General features: G+C 39.5%; 1 protein-coding gene across 4 annotated transcripts; it reads left to right on the top strand.

Moving 5' to 3' along the window:
* The first annotated feature begins 18 nt into the window (after positions 1-18).
* Positions 19-17,951, top strand: LOC139151749 (noggin-like). 4 transcript variants are annotated; one of them, XM_070724728.1, is made up of 2 exons: positions 19-101; positions 15,911-16,789. In XM_070724728.1, exon 2 carries the CDS (start codon positions 15,919-15,921, stop codon positions 16,603-16,605), a length of 687 nt encoding a protein of 228 aa, XP_070580829.1. In that variant the 5' UTR covers positions 19-101; positions 15,911-15,918; the 3' UTR covers positions 16,606-16,789. The 4 variants fall into 4 exon arrangements, with proteins under 4 accessions (XP_070580829.1, XP_070580827.1, XP_070580828.1 ...); XM_070724726.1 differs by lacking the exon at positions 19-101 and adding an exon at positions 6,701-6,836; XM_070724727.1 differs by lacking the exon at positions 19-101 and adding an exon at positions 6,732-6,841.
* The last annotated feature ends 383 nt before the right edge of the window (positions 17,952-18,334 follow it).

Genomic DNA, 18,334 nt, shown 5'->3' with positions numbered 1-18,334 from the left:
TATTTTCACGACCAGCCCTTCCGGTCGGTGTCATTTTGTGGAGGGGACCGTGGCTTGACCTCAAGTTCCCTAACGCCTCAGGCGAAGACAGTGTTCGTCAGGTAGGCATACTTTTCTTTCGACAGGAATTAAATTTGAGTAAGGAATCACAAAGAAACATAAATGTCTGTACGTTACTTCTGGCAGTTTTCCGAGTCCAACCGGTGTCACGCAGACGTGCACACATTTTGTCGTCTGCTCGAATTCAATTCAAATAATTCAAGAAAAAATACAAACGCTTGAAAAGTTTCAATTTCACGTCTATTACTTTATTTTAGAGTAGTAAGCATTTCAAGATGTGTATCAGTATTGTATTCTACATTTCCGTCTCACTCTGAAATTGGCTTCAAAATCTTTCGTGCGCAACATCATCATAGCTGGCCCTTTCCTAGGCTGTAGCTGTACAAAAGTCCGTATTTTCCAGCCTCTTCGATATCCGCCGATAAGAGAAACCCTGGTCTCCGTCTCTATTCAAAAATATGTAAAGTCTGTCTTCTTTAAGTCCCTATGGGCATTTAGTTCAGCATGTATGCACATTTTCAACCAAACAGTATGAAACAAGGAGCATCTTTGATATTGTCATGTAAAAGATGTTGCCTAACGCAGTTTTAGGGAACGTTCAGTCATCATCGCCGGGGTGGGTCGGCATAAATCCGGGGGGTCACTTGTAACAGGACAACAGCAGGGCGGGATGGGGAATTATGGGTGTCTTTGTCACACAGAGGAAGGATCAATCATGTGATTTTCAAAACTCCGCCCATACACAGTCATTGAAAGACTTGTGTATAGGCCTAAAAGATATCCCGGGAAAGAAAATGTCAATATTGTCAGCAGTTTTCACAAAATGCGGAATGCAAGTATTATCCGTTTTATCAACGTCTTTTTATCAGTGTCTTCTCTTGACAAGTCTGTTAAGGCATGTCTTGCCGTAAAGTTGTGGTAGCAGATGGACTCAATGACAGGTGCTGACAGCCTTTTTGTGAGGCCAGGGAAGGCAGAGTGCAAGCTGCACGTTAAACGCTACAGGTGCAAGCCACACGTTAAATGGAAATCTTGCGTTGTCGAAAGTTCACCTTGTGCCATTGGGAAGCTGTACCGCTGTTGATATGTAGTCGTTTTTTCAAGAAACAGAACAAACTTGCATGTCCCTGTTTTTTAAGATAAATATGAATGAAAAATATCTTCGAACTTTTTATTGTATATTAGGCCTATATCACTATCAGAACAGGATGATTTAGCAATGGCACCTCTGGTGGTGTAGCGCTAGCGCTGATCGCGATTTCAGGTTTGTTACTAAACAGGTATAGCTGCACGCGTGAGACATCGGACACTAGGCTTGAAATTCGGACAAATTTTGTTGTTGCATATGTTGCTGCTGTTGCAGCAACTTGTAGTCTGAGCCATTGATTTGTGTGACTTATATTATCCATCGTAACACCAGCAGGTTGTCGTCGTTCTTGCGGAAAATGCGGACAAACATTTATCTTTGCATATTAGGCCTAATGAAAGAAAAATGACGCCATTTGCGATCAGCGCCATTGCAGCATTCCGAGTTCAAAATTTCGTTTCTTTGCAGGAAAATGAATCTATGTGAAAATGCAAGTTTTGATTGAAAGTCAATCCAGTACACAATTTAGCGAATATTTTTGGAATTACATGTCATTTGCGTAAGAAAAAAAGGACTGAAAAGCATTGGGAAAGACTTCACATTGTTTGGAAATTGTACGAAATGACGGAAATGAAATGTCAAAGCCACTTATAGCCTGATGATACTGTAAATCAATCAAATTTGCATCCGATAAACTAGGGCGAAGAACGTTTTCACTTTTAAACACATACAACTCTATAAATACTAGATCTGGAAGAGGAGCAGCATTTTTGAGAAAATGAATTTGTTAGTGATTTTTTTTTACAACTGAAAATTTCATTAACAGTTGTAGTGCTGAGGAATATACTGCTAATTTGAATATAATACTAAGAACTAAAATACCGACATGGTAGTGTCGACAATGTCTGGTAATGGTGCACGTATGATGTTCGTCAGCTTTTTATCACCTTTTAAGGGACGGTTAAAAGACATTTTTGAATGGCTACGAGTGTCTACTGATTTTGATAGAGGCACATGAAGAATTTGCTGGCTGACCCAGTGAGGCAATCAAACGCCCTCATACCGACTAGATTGAATAGACATAAGCTGTTATGAGCGTGAGGACTGAGAATCTCTTCAAAGACTTTATTTAGGCTAGTCCCTCCCACCCCCTACCGCCCACTAGAGAGAGAAGTGAAGATGTTTGGCCTATCCCATCGGCGTCACGATGACCAATGACATTCACATACCTCCTCTATCGTAGGCCAATGGAATTAAAGTCATTGTCACTCTTTACGTAATAACGACCCCACCCTAAACAGTGTCAATGATATACTAGTATACAAAATGCCCTAATGTTGAGTACTGACACCTCAAAGAGCGCCACATAGCTTGATGGTTGCAGATATCTATACAGATATCCATTAAACAACACCAGTCCATATTGCAAAATTTAGTATTATGTGTCAGATTACATCATCGAAATAAAATGCCACATTTAACTTTGGCCCGATTTAAAGCTGCTGATTTTATTATCCGAATAATGATAAGTTCATCCGAATTCCAAATATCGTTCATCTGAACGCCTTTTACTTCACCGGAAAGCAAGTACCAAGTGAGAACTATTTACTCGTTAGCTCAATCACTGATACATAAATAATTATTTATCTGTTCATTGAAGTTTTTTTGGCGAGACTTTCGAAAATTACTCTAAACGCATGAAGGGGAGAGCGGTAGTTAATACCATTTACACTGAAAAAAAATCACATGTCAAAGGATCTTACTTTTTAACGTCCGGTAATAAAGAGAGGTGTACACAATTTTTTCGGGTTTCGCTCTTTTCACTTTCAAAAAGATATGGCTTCAAGTTCAGGGTAAAGTAAGAGAGGTCGCACTCTCCAAAAGAAGATTTGGCCTCATCTTCTTCACGCAAACAACTGGATTTCTTTTTAGCCCTCCCATAGTGAACAAAAATAGGACCCCAGTGTTGATTTGTAAAATTTTATAGTGCTTTTTCCCCATTTTTCAGTTTACCGATTTGTGGCATCTTTATTCGCTTGACTCTTGCCGCATGCGTATTGGAAGGAACAATTTCGGACGCGATATTTCAAACATCCGTTGTACTGTGATCCCTTGTGTGAGTCAAAATGCAGGAATATATTACAAGGGTCTTTCATTGCTATAATTGGTTTTTATTCGTTTGTTTACTTTTCACACCGTGCTTAATGGTCGCTTTGGGTTTTTACAATATAGAAGTCTGGACAAGAAGGATATGTCATGTATTAAGCTTATATTTACAACATATGAAGGGGCTTTGTGTGTGTGTGTGTGCACAGATTAAGTAGCGCGATCCATTCAGTGGTTAGGTGACTCACAATACCGTGTGCTTGCTGGGCTTGTGTGGGCTTCAGTTAATGAGTGAGAACGATTACCGTTTTATTAACAGTGGGAAGAGTTTCAGTGTCAAAAATCGGAGAAGGCTAATATTTATGAGCAAGCTAGGCTGTTATTATCCTCCCAAAAAGGGTGCGACTTTGTCTGGATTATTCATGTCCGGAAACATAGTACAACGAAAGGTGTGACATTTTACAATTACTTTGGCCACCCTTTTGGAAACTTTGCTATTTTTACTCGTGGAACCAGAGAGCGTTCGCTATACTTTCCCGTTTGAAAAAAAAATAAAACGCTGTGAATTTGCACTTGCTATACTGCCAGTCTGGAGTTCACAAGGCTGAATATATCACTACGCCCTCACACGACAAGGATAAAATCCTAGCTATGTCACAGTTGCTATCTATAGTACTAATTGTGCACTCCCAAAAGTTACGTACAGAATTGAGTAAAATCCATTCATCGTTTTTTTTCTTTGGACGTTTAGACTTTTAGATACTTTTCCAGCCATATTTTTTGATCGCTCACTCTACCAGCAACGACTTAAATATATATTACACAACACAAATATTTGTATTCAAATTATAACATTCCTGCACAAGGCAGGCTTCATTCGTAATATTTGCCATTGAATTCAGGATTATTTTAAGATATTTGAATGGGACTCGGGATATTAGGCGTGAAAAACTAGTATTGAAATTCCTCAGAAATGAATTCTTTCGATGAATAGATTTTCCCAATTTCGGTATATTTTTAGACATATTTGGAAAGGATTTTTCATTAAGTTGACTAACATGCAGTAATTATTGTGTTTTATTACTGAAGTAATAACATACCGGGTCAATAAAAATACATCGCAGTTACCTTTACAAGGTTTCTGTCATATTCAGAAAAAAGGCCAAAAAGAACCGTTTCTGCGTCTCAGCGCGCGCATCACCGGAAAGTCTTCGAGTCAACTCTCTGTTTAGTGTGAGCAGATTGATGATGAAGAAAATTAAGTATTAAAGTCTGACTCACAAGATGGTGCGCTAAATACAATCTGCCTATTCTCCCAGCATTCAAATTACAATACTACGTTCAACACAACAAGTCAGAATTAACTGCTAACTTACTATATATCTTTGGGGAGGAGATAGACTGACTGGAACTGAAAAGTAGAAATAAAATACTACGCGTCGTCGCCCCATTTTGGTAACGATGGCATGACCAGAAACTTGCTTTCGACTCATCAAAGTAGTCATGACTTTGATAAGAAAACCAATGCTGATATTTCTGTTTAAAAACTCATAACTAGTTAAGCAGGTTACCCAGAGAACAAAATGAGAAAATGTTTGTACTACTTTTTTATTGATAATTCAACTGGCAAAGAAAAACAAAACAAAACAAAAACGAGGCAACACATCATCCCCGATTATAACAGAATTCGGTTTTGAAAAAGGAGATTTGTATACGTGGGCGACAACCAACATATGGTTTGTGATGTCAACCGCCTTCACCGAAACCAATATCCATGGGAGAAATTTGGAAAATGCCCGAATAAAATATTTCTCGACGTTTCATCTACGTAACATGCATGTGTTTACACTTGGAAGAGGAATGATTGCGTAAACTCATTGCTCAGTAATTTACTTACGGCGAAGAAATGTTTTTCAAACTGTAAAGGGAATTACCAGCCTTTTCTGGGAAGTCAAACAGCATGCTTGTGAGAAACTATGCTCCTGTGATGTAGCCAACTAGTGCCACTTTCATCCATGATGTAAGGCGCTAGAAAAGAAAGTTAGGCTCCTCGAGCTTATCGACTAAGAGCCTTTTGCAAATATACCACGGCCAGTTGAAAATTTACGAAAAATTCCGATAAAAATTTTGATTCACCGAGTTCGATTTTCCCATAAACAAGAACGTAATCTGTTTCAGCTTGACTCTATTTCCTTTGTCAAACTACTGAAATCTATTAACCTTCGCATAGCATTGCACAGATTGCTCAAGCCATTCCCACTGCCGTAACTCGATGGTTTTATTACTTTTGTTCGTGCTTTGTTGTCCACTTCTACGATATATCAGACTAAAAGTCAAATAGTTAAGTCGATGTTTGGTCGCAACCAGGCTAATTTTCTCAGTAATTACTTTGTTTCCTTCGAATAATTACCCTCTCGTGGGCCGACATCCTCCGAACCGTCTGAGATAATGGTACCTAGAATAGAATAGTTTCACTGTTAAGCGCTATCTTAAACATGGTTTCACTGCTTCCTGGGAACATCGTCCACAATGGCCGGCAACGTTTTGCAAGTGGAGCGCTTTCTTTCAGTCAAATATCCCCGCTGATGGATGGTGAAAGTATGGGCATTTTTCGACAGATGTTTGTCATACTTTGGTCTTCTTGTAACAGCCTATGTGTGTCGTTTCCATGGAATCGGGTAGAACCCTGTGAAAGAAATCAACCCTAAGTACCCGATGGCCGATGAGTAGGCTGTTTATCCTCCGATGAGGCCTGGAGATTAGAAGCAGAAGCATGAGGTCATTACAATCTGAGATTCTAAAACCAATGACTAGGCCATTAACAAGATCAAGGACTGTTTATGCAGACGTCTGAAGTTCGTTCTTGCATACGAAAGTGATTGCAACAGACACTTTAATAATTGCGATATCGATTGAATAAGCTTTCCGGGTCTTTTCTTAAGTTCTGAAATTACATAACGCTTGTACATTTCCTTTACTATTCGGCTTGTGCAACCATCGTGAGCACGATACTGATAGAGAGACCGACAGACAGGGCGACACAGAGAGAATGATATTGACAGATGGTACAGGGACTGCGGTGCTTTTTCTTATTGTGATCTGTCTGAAGAACACATCGAATTGATATTGATATTGAGCAGTTTTGTTGCATGAAAACCTCAAAACCATTGAAAAGTCCGACCTCATCATTGCGAAATACCTTATTGCAATATACAAACGCCAACTATTTACCCCGACGTGTGAACATGGGACAACAATGTGTAACATTTCCCCAACGTTGGTATGCCAAAAAAACCAATAGCGGATTTAGATCATACCTCTTTTTATCACTTGTGATTGATTTAAGATCTTGGCTGGCAGTACAGAGCCGCTCTGTCGCGACACCATATGTGGAAGATCACAAAACGATCACGTTCCGTGAAATTACTATTGGCTGAATCCCCATACCTGCCCACAAGTCCTATTTAAAGTTTTCCAATTCGTAAACAGCTCATTCATTTCTACCCCGATGATCATTGGTGTTCTCTCAGAAATCAGAATCACTTAAGCGCCGAATACCATCTGTTGCTGTAGGTTTTCCCAGGTAAAGTAAGTTCCATTTACTTCGACCATTGTTCAAGCACAACAGTAACCTTATCTGTAAATCAAACGTAAAGAATACCCGCACCGTCTTGAAATTACTATGTTTCTGTGCATCTCTTTCTGTGCCGCGCACGGTAAAAGGAAATGTCAAAACTTGCAAACATAACCACTGACCTTGGATCAGTTGCGGTCCGAAAGTCGCGATGATGGGTTTAACCCTGGACTCAAGCGGATAGCAACGTCGGGACAACGGGACACATGTGCTGATTACTCCCTATGTGCGCCGCCTTGTTCGCAGTCCAGCGCTGCTTTTAATGAAGATTATATGATTATTTTTTTAATTCTCTGTAAAATTAACCATCGTCAACTGCAATGACGATGCAGTTTATATGAAACAAAAAACTGGACGAATCGTGATGTGCTGACTATGCCACCTGTTGAGTTTTATCACAGACTGAAGAGCTCGTTAAGATCTCTAATTTGCTATTTGCATCGACCTACTCAACGAGTCGGGTTAATTTAAAAAGATGTGTTCTATTGCGTTTTGATCTGTAATGTCTCCGGGGCTGATGTACAACGACTCTAACATATTTATTAGATGATTTCGTCCAAGAACGTCAACGTGGTCATAACTTTAGTACGTCTAGTAAAGAATTGACCCCACAGAGCGGATATTCTGTGCTTTGGGGGTTTTTTTCTGTGTAGTCACGGGCGATTACAGAGCAACTTAAAACTCGAACTGCACCCTTGTTATTGCAGAAATCTTCCCATTAAAGGCAAAGATTTATATATTGTGGTATTAATCGATTAAGTAAAAAGTTCATGAGCTAGATCGACGACATATTTCTCGCAGATAACGATGAATGAGCTGGTAGAGTTTAACTTTTCTAGCAACAACATCGATCTGTTTGTCGGCAAGAAATCGTGTTTTCAGAGACACTAAATGATTCAAGACAGAAATCTATCCACTTGAATCCAGTGCCATCGCCGCGGCTGATAACCATTGGCATAACATGGGTAGCCGTGATGACACACAGGATGTGTAGGTCAATCCTTGAAGACGACCCTCGCATGGTAGCGCCACTATGTTACGTTGCTGTTATCGCTTTGATTAGGTTTTTAGGCGACACTGAAGGGCTTATTCAGAGACAGCGTGTTAAAAGCACTATAAATCTTTCCATCAGTTTATCGAGGAGCTCCTCAGCGGAAGATATACGTTGTAGTTAAAACATATAAAGACCGTTATATAAACTAAACCATGGCACATTGCCCTTACAAAACAACGCTGTGTGTACAAACGCTGAACCCTGTAAATATCATGGCAATTACCGTGGCTGTCCGGTTTGCGGTTAGCAAATCCACTCCAACGAGTCGTCGGTAAATGTACACAAGGTTCAAAATATTTTCCTGAACAAGACTGATAAAGAACTCAGCGGTCAAATAGCGTGAGATTCTTCGTACTCCGGCGACAGCATAAACAGTCCGTTGTTCCCTGCTTTGAATTTTAGTTATTACTTTTCAAGTCTATCCATGGGCCAGTTCCTAGTATCTTTCTGACCTGATTACACTACGTTTAGGGAATCGTTCGTAATTAGCCAATTAAAACGACCCCTCACTAAGAAATTTTGGGAACATCCTAATTAGTATTGCAGCGCACATTTAAAATCTTAAGAATAGTCTTCAACTTATACGTTTCGTCTTCCTTCAAGAGCTGTAAATTTCTAAATCAAATCTGAAACATCTACTTAAAGAAATGGCTGCTTTTATTTGTTTGTCTATCTGTTATTGTTTAATTATATTTTTAACCAACGTTTACCACTATATTTTAACCATTGTCTCGTTGTTATTGGTGCTGTTATATCGTTATCACTGGGGTGTATTATAATTGTTGAACGTGCGTTCCGACTTGGTCTCTTTACTAGTGCCGTTTATTTAATTTTGAGAAAGGATGCAAATGCCGTTCTCTCTCGAGCATCAAAATAACGTATATGTGTTTTATTGATAAATACAAATACTTTCCACGGTCATATTTTCTAATAGGGTGACTTTATTATCAGTATCCGTGATCTCAGAGGCACATTGAAGATCATGCCACATTTCCAACAGTGATTGCACATTATGCATGGTGTCTTTAATGCGGTGATTACAAATGAATTCTCACATCCCACAATATATTGGAATTTCTAGTGGCTATCAAGAGCGACGGACTGTTGATTTGCACATAGTACGAGTCAAATCTCATAATGCTTCTAGATATGTGACAACGTAAATTCTTGACGACCGTTTGATTTCCTTCCATCATGACATGGTCGAATTTTATTTCCATGAATTTTGTCGTCATTCATTCCCATAATTAGTCGAGACACACCCTTTTTCACGCCGAATGCACACATACAAATATTTCTGCATCGACAGAACAGAGGGGGAAGTCCTGTTTTGGCTGTACGAACACATATAGCACACGTGCATGTGTGTGTATGCTTTGACCGATTTAAACACTGATTCAAACTGTCTATGTGTATTTACGTATATTCCGTATCCCAGGAAGTACTTTTTTGTGATCAGTTCTGTTGGTTAAAGGTGTGCGATATACTAGTATATCAACGGAAAGAGATCGCGTTAATCTCCCTGAATACGTCCATCAAAGTCGGAAGTATTTCACACCTAAATCAGAAACCAGCACAGGAAACTGGTGTGCGTGATATGATGTGGGTGTGCGTTTTCCATTGGAATGAGGACACCATGGTTAAAATATTACATTTAATAGGAACGTTCAGCCTCCTTTAGATTCTTTCGACAAAAAATAGGCTACAATTCATCGTATAAATAAACTCTTGAAAGTCTATCATTTCTAATTCATGCTCCATATACACACACTCCTACTGATCCAATGGTTTCATGACAGGAGACTCATCCCTACGATCGACGAGAAAATATTTTCAAGTTAGTATAAAATATCAAGATTGACACATGGCGATATTGCAAAATTCTCTACAGATGTTCAGAGCGAGAGAAAATAATCCGCACGGGCTCAAAAGTGAGAGGGACAGAGTGACACAATTTCAGCTCAATGCACACATTACCCGTGATAAAATTCTCAACTTGATGCGCTGAAGTTAACAGATAGGTTTTCGCGCTCTCTTAAATGGGTGGGGAAAACAGAATTTGGCTGCAATAGGGAACGACATCTTAGTGCTTCAATAATTTATAGTTTCACCCGTGATAGGATTCTTAGGTAAATTACACGTAAAAATTAATAATTCAGGGACAAAATATACCACATACTTTTTCCGACAGAAAAACAAGCAAAGCTCAATTTAGAGTAATCCTCCCAAACTCTGTAGCGCTGTGAGAGTAAACATTTATTGTTAATGCAGAACTCAACTCAGAGAAATCCTCTCAAGACTTGTAGCGCTGTGAGAGCAAACATTCAATATGCTCCTACGTAATAATAGTGTATTTTGTACACGTGTTCGTAAGGCTGAAATCTGGCTGCATAGTTTCCTGTGATAAATGTCGTTGTGTCCTCGTAACAATCTGCTCGGGAAATCTCGTATTTCCGCGGTGAGCAAATATATTATTGCCGCTAATATTTGCAGTCAACACTGTTTTGCGGTGATATTATAGACTATATATTGTTCAGCGGAATTTTTGTTCGCCTACTCTGCAGTCGAATGCTGCCACTTTTATCCACTTTTACTCATTCAAAACAACACGCACACACGCAAATCTATAATCTATCTTTTATATATATATATATATATATATATATATATATATATATATATATATTATATATATATATATATATATATATAAATGCATCCAATAAAACAAACAGGCATATCATTAGGCTGAAAAGTATACGTTTCGGTATAATTTACGGCTGAGAACGATAAAGTGTAGTTAATATATGGACGTGCGAAACAAAAATACAGAATAAACATTGGTATCAGTCTCAGTGTCTCGGACAAAGGCCAAACAAAAGAACGGGCGTCGGTAGTTAGAAGTGGTGACTTGCAAGAAAGAAAACAAGTGCTTCTAAAGGTTTATTAAAAAAAGGTATACATTATTTCTTTATTTGAACGTTTGGTTTCCAGGGCCTCTTGAAATAAGCACAATGGCATGGGCAAGACAGTAGCGTCGTATATTTAAGGAAGGAATAGTGTTGTATGAATATGCTCTGATGAGTTCAAGACCCAGATTGATGGCCAAAAAGGAAGTCGTTCACAAATGATATCGACGTGCCTAACAATTGTTGATCCCTCTGATCCCTCTTATCGTGCGGAATAGCAATCATGTCAAATCTAATGTTACGGCCAGACTTTCTGTGTCCTTCATAGACTTTGCTACAACTTTACGCCCAAATTATTCCACAAACTTATTTATTTTTTAAGTTAGTGTCTCCGTAAGAGTTATATCTACAACTCTCACTTTTCTTGTGTTTATTTTTAAGTTTGAGACATGCAAGCGCTATTTTCATCATGTCCTTAAATCATTGAAGTAGCCATTGTGAATACTGAGGCACGATTAACAAACACTCGATGATAGCTATAGAGACAGAAAAGTCAAGGACTGATCGACCAATAAGAACGACCGAAAGTAGTAAGATATTATCATGAAGCTGGGTTTATAACTCCTAATATTTGTTGTAAATGTTCAAATAAGTACTTTTGAACACAATAAAACTATAACATAGTACAGGTGAAAGCTAAAAGGGAAGCGTTATACAAAATACTTCTGCCGATGATGATGACGATGATGATGATGATGATGATGATGATGATGATGATGAACTTGGTCAACGACTACCCTACGGAATTGGAGTAAATGGACTGAAAAATGAGATACGGCAAGAGAGTACACGTTCACATAATGTTATACGATGACGAAACAGTTGAAATCATATGAGTGATAAGATCACATGCACCTATACGGGACTAGAATACAATGCGATAGAAACGCGGATGCAATGTAACGAAAAGTGCGTCCAACATACAAGCGTTGCCATGGCAAAAAGAAACAAACTAGCGACCGACTGATATTTCGTCGATAAAACACTGTCAGATCTAATACATCGTTTCAGTCGAGGAATAAATATCACATTACCAAAGAACCTATGGAGCGCGGTAGTCGAATACCAGTCTCCAAGCGTGATGACCGATATTCTTGTATGATGTAGAACCTATGGAGCGCGGTAGTCGAATACCAGTCTCCAAGCGTGATGACCGATATTCTTGTATGATGTAGAACCTATGGAGCGCGGTAGTCGAATACCAGTCTCCAAGCGTGATGACCGATATTCTTGTATGATGTAGAACCTCTGGAGCGCGGTAGTCGAATACCAGTCTCCAAGCGTGATGACCGATATTCTTGTATGATGTAGAACCTATGGAGCGCGGTAGTCGAATACCAGTCTCCAAGCGTGATGACCGATATTCTTGTATGATATACTATTTGATATTTTTGATATCCTTGGTACTACTTAAAATGATGTTCTTACTTGTCTCCACAGAATGATGAGTTGTTCTTAAAGAATTAATTGTCTTGACAGGACTGTCATTTGAAATAGAGGGGCCAAGTGACCTTTTGCTTGGTACGTGTTTCAACTGTCATTTGCTCATGTCCGACTGCGCCCCTGACTAAACATTGTGCGTGCAGAGAACATTTAGACTGCCAAATTTAAAGGAAATTCGTCACGAAATTTACCTTCTTTCTAGTGAAACACACACCGTCAGCTACTATGATTTTTGGGAAAGTTAATCCATCAGGTTATTGCGCTTCATGACGAACTCGGTATATCCATTGGACCTTGGAGGGACAAGGAACTGACAAAGACCAGCGCCGAATGCGTGTATACTCAGGACGTCTTTAGCCAGAAAACAAACCACATTTATATTTGTAAACGCAAAAAAATACCTATGATATTAAGCTCGATATATTCTTTCTATTCTTCCCTTTTTTTGTATCTGATCCACCATATATAGTAAAAAACAGTAATATTGCCCTTAATGAAGAAATCTAAAAGTTATTTACACGAAAATACTAAGATCAGTGAAGCATACCAACTGAACAATACTAGTTTATTCAGATGATTGTTTGTTTTCAATAATGAGATGTGGTATGAATCAAAGTTATACATAAAATATGCGATTGACATGTGGAAACGACATTTTAACAGCATTATGCCGCCATTCCGTCTCATAACTTTTCTTTGAACGAATTTCATTAATTTCCTCTTATCCGCCCTAATACAGTTACGTCAATATCGTCAATGTTAGCTCGACTCATCTAGATTGTGTGACGTAGATTAATCCCCACCCTGTAAGCCTTCTTCGGTGTAGGATTTGTTGATTCGAAGTGATTCTATCATATCGCATTGTAAACATGATAGAACGTTAACTAGATGCCTCCTGTAAGTAAGTTTGTATGATAAATTGTCTTTAGCTTCATAAGGAAGATAATTTATGGCGTACGCAACTTTTCCTGTGTAGCATTTTGATCGTGCTGCAGTATATCTCTACATTGAAGTTGATGTAGATTTAAGAAAACTGCGAAATATCCAAGATAAAAACAAATTATGCTTGATATGAAATATTCAAATACCCTTTGATGGGATCTATCAACAAGTAACAAGTACCAACAAGTAAACCGTGTAAATGTCTACTGATTTGTCAACTTTCACAATATATGCTGGATCGACATGTCTCTTTTGCTAATCCACCATTCAAGTACAAGCTTCTGAAGAAGTAAAGAAATTGGGCACCAGATTTACACTAGTAAAGCAGACATTATTTGAAGACAACAGTTTCAAGGCTTTATATTTGAATTCATGTCTGTATAAAGATATAAATTCTGAAATGATAAGCTTATTTAGAAATACAAAGCCGTTCTGCTGCTTCTCACACAGGCTGCATAGTTTTATTGTGTGCGCAAGGTTTAGTTTCAAATTGTGCCAGACATTCGTGTTCCATATGCTTTGATTAAAGAGACTAGAACAGAAAAAAGTTTTAGCCTGATGCAGCTAAAAGAAGCACTAATGACAGGTTTCGGTATGAGCCGCATTGTCGTGGGTTATAGCCGATAGTAAAATTGCAAGACAGCATTAAGTCTTTTGCGAGGTGATCACGACATCGATCGGGGTATAAAGACAACCTAGCAATGTCGCTGAATACGTATTTGAATAGGGGTTTCGGTGCGATTTTTCTAGAATTCATTTCTAAAGACCCTCAGACGCCAACTGTCAGTAAATCAGCCATTCGGTGTGTTGGGGTTTTCTAAGGTGACGCGCAAGTCTACACAAATATCCGTAATCCAGTCTTTGATTTGTAGCTGCTAGTTTAAGCCCGAGTTTAAAAGTATTTCAACCGCCTCTTCAACGTAAATCCCACTGGATGAACTGTTGTATGGGAATGTCACCACGGGTATATTCTCGTGTATGATTCAGCATCGATATTGTATAGATTGGAATTTACAGCAGTGGAAACAAACGTAAGGTATAAATAACTTTATGTCATTCTCATTAGTCTGTCATCGAAAAAAGTTGTTTAATCCCTTGTCTTGTGTTCAAGATGTAAATTGTCACACCTAATATTGTGTAAAATACATGTTTAGTAATGAAATTCCTGGAGAAACGGAACTCGCACTTCGACAAATTCCGTACGCCGTAAGGTGTTGTTATGGTTGGTGAGAAAACAGTCCTCCTCGTAATCCATAGTAGATGGAACTTACTTACCAATATCAAATGCGATTAAAGCGGCTTTACACGGTTCTTATAGGTAAACACAGAATTCAGATTGCGTGGGTTCAAATTGTGGGAAAAGGTGACATATGATAGTTTCGGCGCAGGGTGAGAGAGGATCGGTTTTTTTAGCGATGTCGAATTTAGATTACATTTCTCGCACGCTGACTATGTTGTCTCTGTATTAACGAAATGTTGACGCAGTCCTTCATAGGGTCCTTTAGGCATGGTGTTTGGCTTATTATCTCGAGTGTTTTAGATAAGTTACAGAGCCATTAAGATACTCTGTTTGTACTGCAGCGTCTTACAGACTCGGTTAGCGAGAAGGGATCGGAATAATGACTGGAATTTGTATCGATGATCCCTTTGCTTGTGCCAAGCAGTCTGCGTTGGTTACCCACTTGAAAACAATTTGAACATACATCTGATACATTTTCAAGTAAACTTCCCATGCCTGCTGTTATTTCACTCGTTCTTTTGTAAACAGTAACTCGATGCATCTTATTACAAGTATTGGAATAGACGCACTTACTCGCGCTCACTGAGAGCTACATGTGCGCCACCACCTATTAAAGAAATGCTAGATGGGCAAGAACGCATGCAGCTGGTACGGTTCAATGGTAAAGGGCAGCAGGGGGGTCCTTCGGGGTTCAACTTTCTGGAAAAAATACTAAAAGGGGAAAGATGTCAATATTGCGTTTTCGTCAAACTATCTCATCGCACTGGCGAATGGATAGCTTTTTGGCGGAGTAGTTTACTCTCTGTAAGAAGAAGACAATAATGGGTCACAACAGTAGATAATGTCATATACACATTCGTGCTGTGACGTATATACTTCGAAAGAGAATGTATGCGTGTAACGTTCGCCTAGTGTCCGGCTCCCACGCCGGTCCACTGCCAACGTCTAGACACACTGTCGCTACATTTATTCATATTGTTGTCATGGCTACGAGAATGAAATTTCATTTAAATTGGGGAGAATGTTTAATTAGCTGGAAAGTTTTCTAACTTATTCATTCTTGAGCCCGACCGCAAAGATAAAGGATCGTTACTAAATGCACGCCGCCAAGTCTCCGAATGCCGATGCCACTGTTGATAGACTCAAGATATCCCACACTCACTGAACTCTGTGTGGATCAGTCCAACGTATAAACCATGTCACAGGGAGGTGAGCAGTACGGTTTGCCTACTTACATAGCACTTGTATACATGTAACCTTTTTTTTCCTCTTTATACCCGAACCTTTACCTTTCTAGGCCTGTACATTTTACAAGTATAGTACGATGTTTTCTGATCATTTTTTTCTTCTTTCTCATACTTTTCCTTTCTTCCAGGCGAAGTCATGGCGTTACAAACAGAGACAGTCCTTTTGGTTATTGTTGTTCTTCTCGGAGCTAGCGATTGTCAGCCGGACAAGTATCTCGACGATTCCCTCCCGGAAAGCCCGACCAAAAACTGCAAATACCTTAACCTACCTATACTTGACTTGCAAACAGACGGAAGCTCGCAGTATCTGCCGCCCGCGACGGAGCTTACGGATCAGAAGAAGTTGCTTAAAATCATGGGAGATAATTTCGATGACGAGTTCATGAGTATTGAGAAACCGAAAAGGAGGAGAGAGCCGCTGGAATGGAAACTCCAAGGAGATATGCCCGAGTATATCAAGAACCAAAATCTCAGGCGGTACCCGGACGGTACAAACATGAGGCTTGGGTTGCCTTACTTGCAATCTCGCAAGAAGTTCAGAAAGTGGCTCTGGGGGAGAACTCACTGCCCGGTGAAATACGTGTGGAAAAACTTGGGGAAAAGATTCTGGCCAAGATGGCTGAAGGTCGGAGAGTGCTACCAGACCAAGCAGTCTTGCTCCATCCCTTCAGGATTAACGTGTTTACCGAGCATCTCCACGTCGAAAAACGTACTCTTCTGGGGTTGCATACGGGAGCGTCAGAATGAAATGTACTGTCGCTGGATCACTGTGCCTTATCCAGTAATCACCGAGTGTAAATGCGGTGGAGAGTGTGACGAGTAAACACGAAAGAAAGTTTACCACTTCACTTGAATCAAGCGGAGGAACCGAGACCTGACATTGAAGACATGGTTCGGTGTAATTTCTTGTCCACTCTTTACACTCGAACGCTCGTCAACGTGTTTATCCATTCTCACCAGTGAGTTACGTCACATTACCCAGGTGCCGTATGTACATGTATATATAGAACAGACAATTGTAGATATGACTTTTCCAAGTTTTTGTAAATTTTGTAAGTAAAAGAGGCGTATTTCTCAAGAAGAGAAACCGTAGCTTTTCTTTTATGCTGAGAAATTGCTTGGAATTTTTCTTCTTTCTGAAGGTTGGCAAATGACCCAATTGAAGTTAAACGTATGGTGGTCTAACCGCTGTGCTAAATGGTGCGTTGTGTAGAATATAATGTATTGGTAGAGAAAATCCAAACAAACAGACAGCAACAAATAGCTTCTCATTGATGCTATATTAGTGCGTTTCCATTGACCTGTATAAAGTTTAGACTAGTCGGCTGAGAAGGCAGCTCAGTTTTGTTCGCCAAGAATGGATAGTTAAGTGCTACCCATGCCATGTCAAACAGGCAACTCTTCCTTGATTTTGTATTATTTTACCATTCCCCCGTTATTTTTACTTCTTTTAGGGTTCTTCTTTTGATAACCCACACTTCGATGTAAATATTGACAAGGAAAAATCAGCGTAACCGCAAATTGTTGTCAGTTCACTGCAAAAGGCAACACACGTTTGTTATTATTACTGCCTGGATCGCGGTTACACACGTTAGGGGACAGTGTGCCGTTTCTCCACGAACCATCGACTTCAGTGCAAGGAAATCGCCAACCGACAACAAGTGGATGCTCATTAGAACATTCCAAACAAACTTGGAAAAGTTGGTTGAATTTAGAAATGAATAGTAACGGACTGACTGGCACCATTTAAATCAACACTAAGCTTATAAGGCTCTAACGAGGTCCCGAAGGTTATCTACAATATCTTATCCGTCTACCTGTTTTTCAAGCATTTACAATCGGCATACAAGTGATTGTAGCATGCTTCAGCGCTTTAATCCATATGTACGCACTTCTTCACATGCATGAGAGCGTTTAAGTACGACTACACAACAAATACACACATACAAAAGTTTCATGCAAGGCTTGCCACGCATAATGTACTGCCCCATTGTATATTGGACCCCTCGTATTGATAGAGATCCTTTCATATGTTCATAATGAAGCAAAAAAAATCTAAGACTCATCCCAGATTGGTCGACAATCTTATTTTGTAATAACGCAGTTTCAAAGGAAAGAAATGTACAGTAATTTTTAAGAGAAACACAATAAACTTTATTTATTTATCGAGCTATGTTGAGAGGGTGAATATTTACTGATACCGTTGTGAAACTGCAGATTTTGAAGCCGTTTGGCATTAACTGAATGAGTATTTGATAAGAACATCACTGGCTGTCTTCGTTGAATGGTGTTGACACGACGGGGCAAGAAAATGATCCTTGTGGTTTTTCATGGAGCCCCGGGGCACCCCACCCTCTGCGTCCATGTCCTCGGGCGCAACTTTGTGCGCAACAGACAATGATCCTTCGGAGCTGTCGCCAGTTACTTTCCCTTCGTTGACCCTTGTCAGAAAACTGGTCAATTTGAATGAAACGAGTCTAAACGCAACGCGGGGGTTCAGTCGGTTATCGGCGTTGTAGAGTCCCTGTGAACTTGCGGTTTAGCGTTCCCTG

Source organism: Ptychodera flava, chromosome 15 (assembly GCF_041260155.1).
Source record: "Ptychodera flava strain L36383 chromosome 15, AS_Pfla_20210202, whole genome shotgun sequence".
Taxonomy (NCBI): Eukaryota; Metazoa; Hemichordata; class Enteropneusta; family Ptychoderidae; genus Ptychodera; species Ptychodera flava.
This window is presented reverse-complemented; position numbering and strand designations above follow the sequence as displayed.